The 11,567-nt window shown below is 44.5% G+C and overlaps 1 protein-coding gene across 5 annotated transcripts in view; it reads left to right on the top strand.

Moving 5' to 3' along the window:
* Positions 1–293: 293 nt before the first annotated feature.
* Positions 294–11,567, top strand: part of LOC109446342 (histone-arginine methyltransferase CARM1-like) — a 236,591-nt gene continuing 225,317 nt past the window's right edge. For 3 of the 5 annotated variants that reach the window (XM_019729679.3, XM_019729702.3, XM_074330492.2), the window contains exon 1: positions 294–556. In XM_019729679.3, the coding sequence (XP_019585238.1) occupies positions 379–556 (178 nt within the window). In that variant the 5' untranslated portion in view covers positions 294–378. The remainder of the gene's footprint in view (positions 557–11,567) is intronic. The other 2 variants (XM_019729685.3, XM_019729683.3) reach the window with 2 other exon arrangements.

Raw genomic sequence — 11,567 nt, 5'->3', positions numbered from 1 at the left:
CGGCCGCAGAGCGGTCCGGCCGAACAGCAGGTGTCACCCTTCTGCTTCCAAACCCCAACTGTCTCCAGGTGCGTCGCGCACTCTCTAAACTTGAGTGTTCTCAGATGCTGCCCCGCGAGGCAGTTACGCCCACGTGCGCATCCGTTGCGCGCTCCCGCGAGATGTGTGTGGGAGGTCCGCGTGTCCGGGGGGGGGGGGGGGAAGGTCAGCAGGTGTCCGAGAAGTCAGCAGGCGTTTTCCAGCGCGAAGACTGAACTTGCAGCGGAGGTGAGGAAGGTGGCTAGCGCTGCCAAGTTCCTCCCCTTCCCCCGGCAGTTTCTCCCCGGGCCCAGGGCGCGCAGGAGGCGCCGCCAGGGTTCGGGCGGAGGCGCTCGCACCATGGCCACGGCCCCCGCGCCGGCCCGGGTCCCCGCGCGTCTGTACTACCGCGTGCAGCTGCGCTTCGTGACCGAGGAGCAGCTCTTCGCGGCTGGGCCGCTGTCACCCCCCAACCCGAAACCTCTGTGGCTGGAGGTGCACCCGGCAGGGGAGGAGGCGGACGCGACAGTGACAGACGGTGAAGTACTAGTAGCAGCCCATGCGCTCTAGTCCCGAGTCCCGCTCGGAGGCTGCGGCCCGTGTGCGCGCGTGGAGGGTACAGCGGTGTGGAAGGGACGTGAGAGGAGGGCCGCGTGTGAGCTCGGGGCGCGGGTACAGGGGGAGGGGCGCGCACTCGCCGGGGCTTTGCGCAGGTGTGCACCCCGACAGCTCGCTGAGGGGAACCGCGGGGCCACCTCCCTTCCCAAAAAGGCCCAAATTGCTCCCCTTGGGTCTTTATTGCTCTTGGAGAACTTGGAAGCCGAGGGCAGACAGGCCCTAAGTTTTAACTAGGTCCGAAGTGAGGTCCGGAGAAGAGAGGCGCTAATGCCTTTTTTTTTTTGGTGGGGGTGGGGGACTCGTCTTCAGCAGCCGAGCAGGACAGGAACCGATGTCCTTTTACTTTCAGGCCTGCGCGCTGCTCGTCCCCTCTCTGCCTTATAGCTGCACCTGGAGCTTTCTGGGGACAAAGTGAGAAGAGTAGGGAGGACTGAGGGACTGTCACGGCATTACTTTTTGGTTCAAAAGGTGACCTTTAGCAAAGACGTGCAAGTGTAATCCTCTGGGTTCTTGCAGCTACGGCTGTGCTAAGGGAATGCTTGTAATCTGTGTGGAATCTCGTACCTTTTTTGAGAATTCGAGGAAATCTAGTTCCTGGCCCTTGAAAGTGCGCATACTTGCATGCCAACTCTGCATGTAAATATGAGGGACTCACACCTCCTCCCCACAGTGCCTATGAAAGACCCCTTTCTAGTTAAGTGTTGGCAACAGAGCCCTAGGCAGCTGCGAGGCTCCAAAGACTCCTGGGGTCTCTTCTCACCCTAACTTATAAGATTCTGAGCTCTGCGCTGTGGTTTGGTTCTAGTGGGAATTACAAATAACTCAAAGGTACTTCTGTTGCTCCTCAGTGATAAATAGAATACATATTCACTGCTGTATCTCCAAGGCCTTAGAACAGACTCAGGCACATAGTAGGCACTTGGTGCTTATTGTGGAATGAAAGAAAGCCTTGAGATGTGTCTTCTCCCGTTAGGCTGGAATGGGGAGATTTGAGTCTTTAAAAAAGAAGTATCAAATACCATTCGACTAGGGTCTAAAGAAGCTTGAGGCTTGGCAAGGGATCAAAAGCCTTACTCAGCAACTCATCGATTTCTCTTTTGGACGCAAGAAGGATAAAGGAGTAGCTTTCAGTGTTTCCCCTGGGAGTTCTGAAACTCAAGGTGCCAGAAAAAGAGTTCCGTTTGTCTGTTATGGTAATTTTGTTTAATATGCAGCCATACACAGGGAGAAACAAAAGAGCAGATTTGAGATTTACACACTAGTTGGCGTCCTATGAATGTCTTTCCCACAAATGTGCATTAAGAAATATCCGAGGTTCAAGGTGACTGAAGTTGTAGACTCCCCAATGCATTCCCCAATGCCTGGTCTATGAAGATATAATTGTCTTACGTAGAGCAGTAAGCTTTTCCTCAATGCAGTAAGTCGAGTCTAGAGAGGACCACTAGAAAGAATAATTAAAGCTAAGGCATCATCATCAGATTGTAACTAAATTCCTTGGGAAAGACATACAAACAAGGAAGCAAAGAACTCGTTACTCTCTTAACAGCTTGAGTCCTAAAATGCGTTCTATATATGATTGCAGTTATTAAAGCTTACTACTCTTCTATGGAGAGTTCTTGGACAGTAACTATTCTGGAGGTTTATGTGTTTTTTGTGGTGGTTGTTGTTTTTAATAGCTCATTTTATTCTGTCACCTACTAGGCCCCTGTGGATGGTGACCGGGCAGTGCAAGCTTAAAAACAAATTCTAGTAAACTATTAGAAGAAAGATTCTGCTGTACTCAAATATTGTAGATTTAGTAGCAGAATTTTGAATGGGTAGGAAAGCTCCTGGGGATGAAGATTGGCCCAAAGTCTATAATGGACTTTAAGGACAGGCCTAAACAATGTACCTTTAGAAAATTGTAGTTTCTTAGCTCATATTAGGATTAGTTGATAAACAAGTATACTCTGGAGTAACACTGACTGGATTCAAATTCTGGCACTGTTTATTAGCTGTGCTGCATTTAGCAAATTATTCTCCCTATTTAAGCATCATTTTTTTCATCTATAAAATAAGGATGATAATACTTATGTCGTGTTATTAGATAATGCATACACCATGTCTGGTGCAATGCCTGGCATATATTAAGAGCTCAATAAGTGTTCACTATTATTAATAATATTTATATTCTATCCCCCCAAAACAGTGTCCGCAGGCTGTTCTGAAGGATAGCTAGGCTGTAGTCTCAAGATGTTTCTAAGTAAGACTTAATTAAATCTGGTAATAACTTGGAAAAATTGAATCATCTTTTAGATTCCCAATTGCAATAGCTTGTGTAAAGAATGGGATAGAACAAGACAAATCAGTTTATTTTAAAACCCTCTAGTGTTAACAGTGATTTTATGAAGGGAACACACCAGGTTATCCGGCAAATAATGCGCTCCAGCTTGTGAATTCTGGGGAGACATTCATTCATTTATTCTTTCCTTAACTATGTCTCGAGTCTTTATCCTACCAGGAGCCTGCCTGAAACATGTTTAATTCATCTTCCTGTCCCCAGAGCATTCCACAATGCCTAGTACACACAAGGCATCAATAAATGTTTCTTGAGTGCATCAGTGATTTAAATCAAGAATTTTAAAATCTTGCTAAAATAAAACTTAAAATACTGAGCACTAAGTACAGAATCTGAGTTGCCCCCAAATGATTAAGGCACTGACTTTACTTACAGTGTAGAGAGACGGTTTAAAATACAGTGTATCAATGCAAAATTTGAGGTATAGTGTGGTCCACAAATGAGATAACTGTCATTGAAGTTAGTTTGTCACTCACCGCTCCCAAGAGGAGGGGGCACACCACACCTTGGGTGGGGGCAAATGGAGAAGCACCAGAATTGGTCATGAGGCAGAAGGAGAGAAGGGAACTGTGGGCAGGAGCCTTCCCTGTGCTCTCTGGGGCAAGGAATGGGGAGGCAGGGTAAGCAGACTTAGCATGGCGAGCTTGAATAATTTCAGTGGGCTCTAGGGTGTAGGGTTTGTCCGAGCTGTTTGGTACGTGGTCGTGGTGTGATTAGGACAGTGGATAGTGGCCTCAGTATCAGAGCCCAGTAAAGTTGGTGGTTGGGTGTGGGGTCTGGGTTGGTTGGTACTTGAAAAGTGTGCTTGGAGGTGAGTTGTTTGCTATCTCTAGGAATTGGCTAACCTGGGAGGGGCAGGCTCTCCAGGGTCAGCAAGTCTCCCAGTGTCAAAGCATCAGAAAGCAGAAAGTAAAAGACATGGTTGATACCAGGGAAAATCAGAATGCATACAAGGGAATTAGTATGTAGGGTAGGAGTGGGTGTCTGCTGGGCGTGGAGGCAGCTGCAGGTAGGAAGGACCCGTGCTTCAGGACTTGAGTTCAGGGGATGGGGAAAAATGGATATGGTTTTCATACTTCAAGCATATGAAAAAACTGGAAAATGGAGGGGAAACAAAAAATGGGTGGTGGATGGGCCTGCTTCTTTCCTTCCCTTTCTTCAAGCTCTCTGAAAGCCCCGTCCTTGGGGGCTGGAGGAAACAAGAGCTGAGATTGTATCACACACAGGCTAAGGGTAGAATTGGTCTCCAGGAGAGAAGAGAGAATATTTATTCCCTTTCTCAGTTTACAATGGTCTTGTAATTAATCCTGAAGTGTTAGGAAAACATATAAATAAACCACATAGATACTCAAGTATAAAAATGTCGTGGTTTTGTCCCTGAGATGCTATAAAAGGACTCAAGGATTTTCGTCCCCTAGTATTTGCTCATCTCATTAGAAGAGGGGGAAAAAAGAGCAGAAGAAAGAGAAAAACATCCTCCGTATCACTTGGGAATTTTAATCTTCCTTTATTAAATTTTGTGAAAACAGAGTAAGTTGAGGCCTGTGAACATAATGCTGAAGTCATACAACATAAGCATTCATTACTTTTTATTCAACAAATATTTGTGGAACACAAATCACTGTACAAGCAATAAATGAGCTGGATAAAGACCCATCTTTATCGAACTAGTGTTTTAATTGGGGGAAGCCAATAGCCAAAGACACAGCAAGGTAATTTCAAATTGAGATGAATGTTTTGAAGAAAATGAACAGAATGAAAAAAGTTGAGAAATAGAGAGGGAGGCCAGTTTAGAGAGAGTGGTCAGGGAAGGCCTCTGAGGAAGTAACACAGCGGTACCTCAGTTTTCGAACATCTCCGTTGATGAACGTTTCGGTTTATGAATGCTGTAAATTTTATGGATCTATGGTATCATTAGTAAAATTCATGCTAAATTTGTAGTTTTAGGGGTTGATTTTAAAGGTCTGGAGTGGATTAATCCATTTTGCATTACTTTCTATGGGGAAACCGTGCCTTGGCTTTCAAACGTTTCAGAACTTGAACGGTCTTCCGGAACGGATTCCGTTCGAAAACCGAGGTACCACTGTATTTGATCTGACGCAGGAAGGATGAAAGAAGCCAGCTAAGCCAAGATGGGGGGTGTGTGGGGGGGGATATTACAGGCGGAAAGAATGTCAGGTAAAAAGTCTCTGAGGCGAGAAGGAGTTAGTGTATTTGAGATGTCCAGTGTAGCTGACGCTTGTTAAGAGAGGTGAGGAGTATTGTGAGTTACAGTTCCAGTTACCAAGCATAACAAGCAACCTGTAAACTCGGTGAGTTAAAATAACTAATGCATAGCGCTCCCGTACTCCGGGTTAGGAACCAGGCAAGGGCTTGGCTGGGTGATTCTTTCGCTCCTTCTAGCATCTTCTAGCATCGACTGAAGTCATTCATTGGCACTCAGCTGTTGGCCAACTTGGTCTGAAAGAGCCGAGAAAGCTTCATTCACCTGAGCTGGCATCTGGGCAGGTGTGATGGCTAATTTTTTGTGTCAGTTTTGGTGGGCCATGTGCCCAGAATTTGGTCAGATATTCTGGATGCTTCTGTGAGGGCATTTTTAGATGAGATTAACATTTAAATTGGTGACTTTGAGTAAAGTAGATTACTCTCGGGAATGTGGGTGGGCCTCACCTAATTAGTTGAAGGCGCTAATAGAACAAAGACTGATCTTCCTGAGTAAGAAAGAATTCCGCCAGCTAGTGGCCTCAGGACTTGAACTGCAATATTGGCTATTCCCTGAGTCTTCACCCCACCAGCCTACCCTGCACGTTTTGAACTTGCCAGCCTCCATAATTGTGTGAGCCCATTCTTTGAAATAAATCACTTTCTATATAGATGCATGCCCTCTGGGTTCTGTTTCTCTGGAGAATCTTGACTAATACATTGGTGATGACTCAAAGACTAGGGCTGTCAGTGGGTCTCGCCACTGGGGCCTCTCCAGCTGGCGTGGCTTCCTCCTGCATGTTTCTTCATACCATGGACTTCTGTAGAGAGTCATGTCTCCAAGTGGGAGTTTTCCAGCAGACAGAGCAGAAGTTGCATTACTTTTTGTGATGCTCCCGGCGAAATCCATTCACGTCACCTGTGTCATACTCTATTGGTCAAAGCGGTTACAAGTTTGCCCAGGTTCAAGGAGAGAGGATGTAGACCCCTTCTCTTTATGGGAGGAGGGTCAAAGAACCTGGGGACAATGTTTTAAAACTGCCAGTTAGAACCAGATCATATAGGATGTAATTCATTATCTCTCTCTTTTTTCTCTCTCTCTCTTCTTCTCTCTCTCTCTCGCTCTCCGCCCTCCCGCACCCCCTTTCCCTCCCCCTCCCTCCCTCCCTCCCTCCCTCCCTCCCTCCCTCCCTCCCTCTTTCTTTCGGAAAGGCCATAATAACAGCCCTCGTCATCTGTCATCCGTATTACTGAAAAAGCTCATCACAGAGCCTGGGTTTTGATGTGTACCACAGTAAACTTCCTGATTCTTCCCTCCTAAATTGAACTTGCTCCCTACCCCAAAAGGAATAAAACGATGCAGGTCTACCACTTTGGGGGAGCAGCCAGTAACCCCTTCTTTGCAGGCAGGCAGACCAGGAAGTAAGAGGGGAGGTGGCTGCCTGGGCAGGGTCCTGTCCGTCTCCTAAAGACATGAGTCAGAGAACCCCAGGCGGACAGTGGGTAGGGAGAGAGGCTGGCTAGAATTGTTACTGGGCACAGTATGTTTCGGCGGGGCACGGATAGCATTTGTGCTGGGACTTTCTTCCTGGTGAGAGACATTGCACCCTGGTCCCTTAGCAGTAAATGCCAGCAACCCCCATTTTCGTACCCTAGTTGCTGTGACAATGAAGAACCACCTTCATGCATGTTAGCAAAACTCCTTTCACATGGACAGAGGGTGGAAACATGCAGAATCCCTTCCACTGCCCTGCGACCCCCAACCAATAATCACAAATTTATAATACTCTCAGACTTCTCCATCCAAACTATCTGAAAAATACTACATAGATCTTTGGCACAGTAGTCCCTCTCCCAAAGAGAAGACTACTCCTTATATTCGGAGTGAAAACCCACCATGCTACCATTTAACCCAGCAACTATTTAGATATTGTTGCACTGAAAAGTTGTGAATGCACATGAAATACAGTCAGAATCCTGCCATGTTACTTCTCTGAAATATAGTCAGAATCCTGCCAACTAACTTCTTTCTCTTATTTTTATTTTACTAAGAGCAACATTTTCATGATTGCTTTATAGCTTTCCAAGAAAGATACTTAATGCAACTCATCTGAGACTCGCAGCTAGCCTCGGGTTTGTGCTCCAGCATCATGGGACACATCAGCAAAGAGAAAGCCTTTCCTTCCTCTGTCACGCAGTAATGGTACCTCGAATAGATGACAAATGGGAAACCGTCCAAGGCCCTTGTGTATTTGAGTCTAAAGACAGCAGAAGTAAAAATAGATGAAAAGACTTGTTTTCCTCATCAAATAAAGACCCCTTAAGATTCCTTTCTTCCCCTGTTTTCAATAGTTGCAGCAAGATGTGGTCTGTGGTCTGTATTCAGCGCTGATGAATAAATCAGGGCAACGACAGGCAATCCACCGATTAACACTTTCAGTCAGTGACACTGGGAGGAGAAAAGAGGCATGGAGATCTTGTGAGTAAATCGTAGACAGCATAATTGTCCCTTCATTTTCAGAGTTAGTCTTCGAAACAAAGAGGTTATTGAGATAAGAAAATATCACTGACGTGTTTGTGCTTTGTGTTGTGACTGGCGCAGGACATTTGAAATAAACAGTTACTTTAAAGATGAGGTTTGTAACTGTACCAGATTAGAACCATCCTGAGGATGAAAATCCCTCTTTACCTCTTCCTCCCTCTGCTTAGGTCATAGATGAGGAGCTCTTTTACCCCTGGTGGTTTGAAACGGAAGTGCAGAGTTGAGTGCACTGTCATTCGTATGCCCTCCTCCCAGGACTTGCCTCCCTTAGGAGGTCCTAGGGCTTGGGGGCTTTCCCCATGCCCCTCAGTTTCCTCTCCCTCTACCCAGGGTTTCAACCAGAAGATTTTTTTTCAGATAAAGGTTTCCCCAGTGTATTAGCATTTTGATAGAGAAATCCTCCCCTCAGAGGAAAGACTTTACATTCTGGAATAAGATCCTTTTTTCAGGTCTGAGAGATCATTGGACATCGCAGATCACTTTCTGAGTGTTACAGTTACCTTAATTTAGCTAAGCTACTCCTGCCTGGTAGCTGCTAGACACGTCATCTCTTGCCTCACATAACCTGAGGGTCGATAATATTGACGTTATTTTATTGGTCCATTTTGTCCCAGGTATATTGTCCTCAAAACTTGAGTGCTTCCCCCTTGGCGTGATGCCTTTTAGTGTTAGTTACCCAGCCTTTAGCACATGGTAAACCTGGACTTCTAGCCACAAACCCAAAGTTGGATTTGCCTATGGAATAAGGAGACATTTGCTCATCCTTTGGAGGAAGGTGGATCCTTCACTGAGCTTAGCAGCCTTAATGAGAATGTAGAGTGACTGATGGTATCACTTTTGGCATATTTTAGACAGAATCGAGGTGTTTATACTCCAGGCCAGTTATCTCAATAAAATTGTGTGATCCTTTTTTGTTGTTGTTGTTATTTTCTTCTCACCATGTTAGTCTCTGTTTTATGATTAGGCTGGCGAGGTGGTTGGATCCACCAGATCAGATCCCCCAGTTTACTAGCTTTGTGACCTTGGGCGTGTTTACCGAACCTGCCTGAACCTCAGTTTTTCTCTCCTGGAAGCTGAAATAATTTTTACCTCATACAGTTATGGGAAAAACAGAATGATTAAACAACAAAAAGTTCAAAATGACTTCTATTAATTTTCCAAATGAGTACAGTCAAAATGATCAAGTAAAAACGAGGCAAACACATTTTACAAGCAGTTGTAAAGCAAAACTGCCACTTTTATGGAGCTGACATTCTTGTGCCATTCAGAAAACGTGAGGAGACTTTGTGCTGGGCTCCCTACAGGACTGTTTGAAAAAAATATGTTTTGTGATTGTATCAAAATAGATTTTAGCAAACTATAATAGATTTATTGTGTATCGTTGTCTCTCACGTTCGCCATATGTAATATCAACCTTCTGCTGAGGAACCTTTCCTCGGGGCCTTTGTATGTGCTGTTCCTTGTGTTTGAGATGCTGTTTCATGCCCATATCCCCAAAGCAGCCCTTTGTATATTTGGATCCTTCTCATCCGCCAGTTTAAAGTTTGAAAGTCACATTTCAGAAAGGACTTCCCATCATGCTAAGCACCTACTGTTCCTTCTGCAGCCACTGCGATTTATCTCAGCATTCTTGCTTTCATAGCAGAGATCACAACCGGTAATGAGAAATTTTCTAAAAAATTATTTACTCTCGAAGAGTAAAAAATTTTTTACTCTTTATTTACTAAAATTGAAGGTGGACTCACAGGCCACAATTCACAAAGAGTATTTAATGAGAAGCATTGCGAGGAAGGGAAGAGGTTGGCCCAAATGCTTTTGAGAATATGAGTGAGAAGCTTGAAGCATATTTTCCAATTAAAAATCATAAATGCATAAAGAATAAAGGGCACTGGCCAGGTCAGGTGAAAGGACTCTTCGAGCTATGCCTGTTCCGAATCTTATCGTGACATTGAGTTCCTGGTCAGTCTTTTTGCTGAGAAGGGTCAGAAGGTCTCCAGTACTGTTTTGTTTTTAGCTATAGCTGGCTGATTGTTACCTCCTGGGGAATATAAGTGAAACTTGAGGCTATTATGATGACTAACAAGCTTGTTTAACATGTTTTTTATCAGAAATTGTATTTACTTACCATATGTTTATTTTAGAAAATTGATAGCATGTTTCTTGTAGCCAATCAAGTTTATTTACCTTGTTGTGTTGTATACAGCAGCACTGTGATGGATTGCTTACTAACTTTCTTCAGAAACTTTTTTTGTATCAGTGACATGAATTAATTTCATTTATTGATCCCTGTGAGTCGTATTTATTGCACCACCCTATGAGCCAAGCATGGTTCAAGGCACGGGGAAATAGTGCATTAGTTATTTATTGTTTAGTGTAAAAAATAACCCCCAATTTAGTGGCTTAAAACAACACACATTGATTATCTCACTGCTTCTGTGGTCAGGACTCGGGACCTGACATAGATAGGTCCTCTGCTCAGGCTGTAACCGGGGCTCTGCTTAGCGACGAGGTCTGATAGATTTGACTGGGTAAAGATCCCCTTCAAAGCCCACGTGTGTGTGTGTGTGTGTGTGTGTGTGTGTGTGTGTGTGTGTGTGTTGGCGCAGTTCAGTTTATCAAGGGTTGTTCCCCGAGGACTTCAGTTCCTGGCTGGCAGTTCACTGGAGGTCATGTTCACCTCCAGTTTCTTGGCACACAAGCCTGTGCAACATGACAATTTGTTTCCTCAAAGACAGAGAGAGAGAGAGAGAGAGAGAGAGAGAGAGAGAGAGAGAGAGAGTAAAATGAAAGTATAGGCCTTATGTAGCCTAATCTTGAAAGTAACATCCATGATTTGTGCTGCAGTTATTGGTCAGCAGGCCAGTCCACACCTGAGGGGAGAGGATTACACAATGGCATGAGTATTTGGAGGCAGGGATCACTGAGTTTGCCTGCCACAAGGAATGAAACCAACAAAGTCACCACTTTTACAGAGCGTACATTCGAGTACCATTGAGAAAGCATCAGGATCTTTGTGCTGGACTTTCTATAGGCCTGTTTGAGAAAATGTATTTGTGCTTCTAACACAAATTATTAAACACCATGTGATGAATCTTTCTTTCTCAAATTCGTTGTCAGATATATGTATAGTCCTGTCCTAAATCTCTCAGGAGTTTGCAGTTAAATTGCAGTACTAAAGCATGTGTGTAAACGTATACGACATCTCTGCAAAGTGGCACTGATTGATGAAACAAAAATACGCTCCAGTGTGCTTTTGGCTTCTAGATCCTTTGGTCTACTAGAGAGCTGGACAGAGGAGACCCCTATTTATGAAGAAGACAAATCCCGTTGTGGTAACTTCTATTTAATTTTTTGGCACCTTAATCATGACTTCACTCCTTTGGAATGCTTAGCTAGCTTTTCATCTTTGCAGGAAAGAGATGTATTGAGATACATTTTGCCTTGTGTTTATGTTTAGACACTGAAGTACTTTTATTAAGTCACTCACAGGGGAGCAGGAGTGAACTGCTGTTTCAAATACTAGAAATTAAACTGACGTTTTGTAGAGTGAAACAAAGAAGTTAGTACAAGATGGGAAAGGAAAAAGGGTGGAAGGAAGCAAGGAAAGTAGGAAAGAAGGAAGAAAGGAAGGGGAAAATGAGGGAGAGAGGGAGGGAAGGAAGGGTGAAGGGAGAAGGGAAGTGGAGGGAATGAAGGAGGAAAGAAAGAGGAAAAGAAGGAAGGAAGGAAGGGAAGAGGAAGGGAAGTTGGACCCCTTACTGTGGATCTGTTGCATCTTACGGGATAAACAACTGGTACCTCTACAGATATTGCTATTTTCTGTACTAGCCATGTTTTATGGCTTTAAGT

The sequence above is a fragment of the Rhinolophus sinicus genome, chromosome 16 (assembly GCF_057876585.1).
Source record: "Rhinolophus sinicus isolate RSI-liver-muscle chromosome 16, RSI-T2T, whole genome shotgun sequence".
Classification (NCBI taxonomy): Eukaryota; Metazoa; Chordata; class Mammalia; order Chiroptera; family Rhinolophidae; genus Rhinolophus; species Rhinolophus sinicus.
Note: the sequence above shows the minus strand (reverse complement) of the source record. Positions and strands in the feature narration are given on the sequence as shown.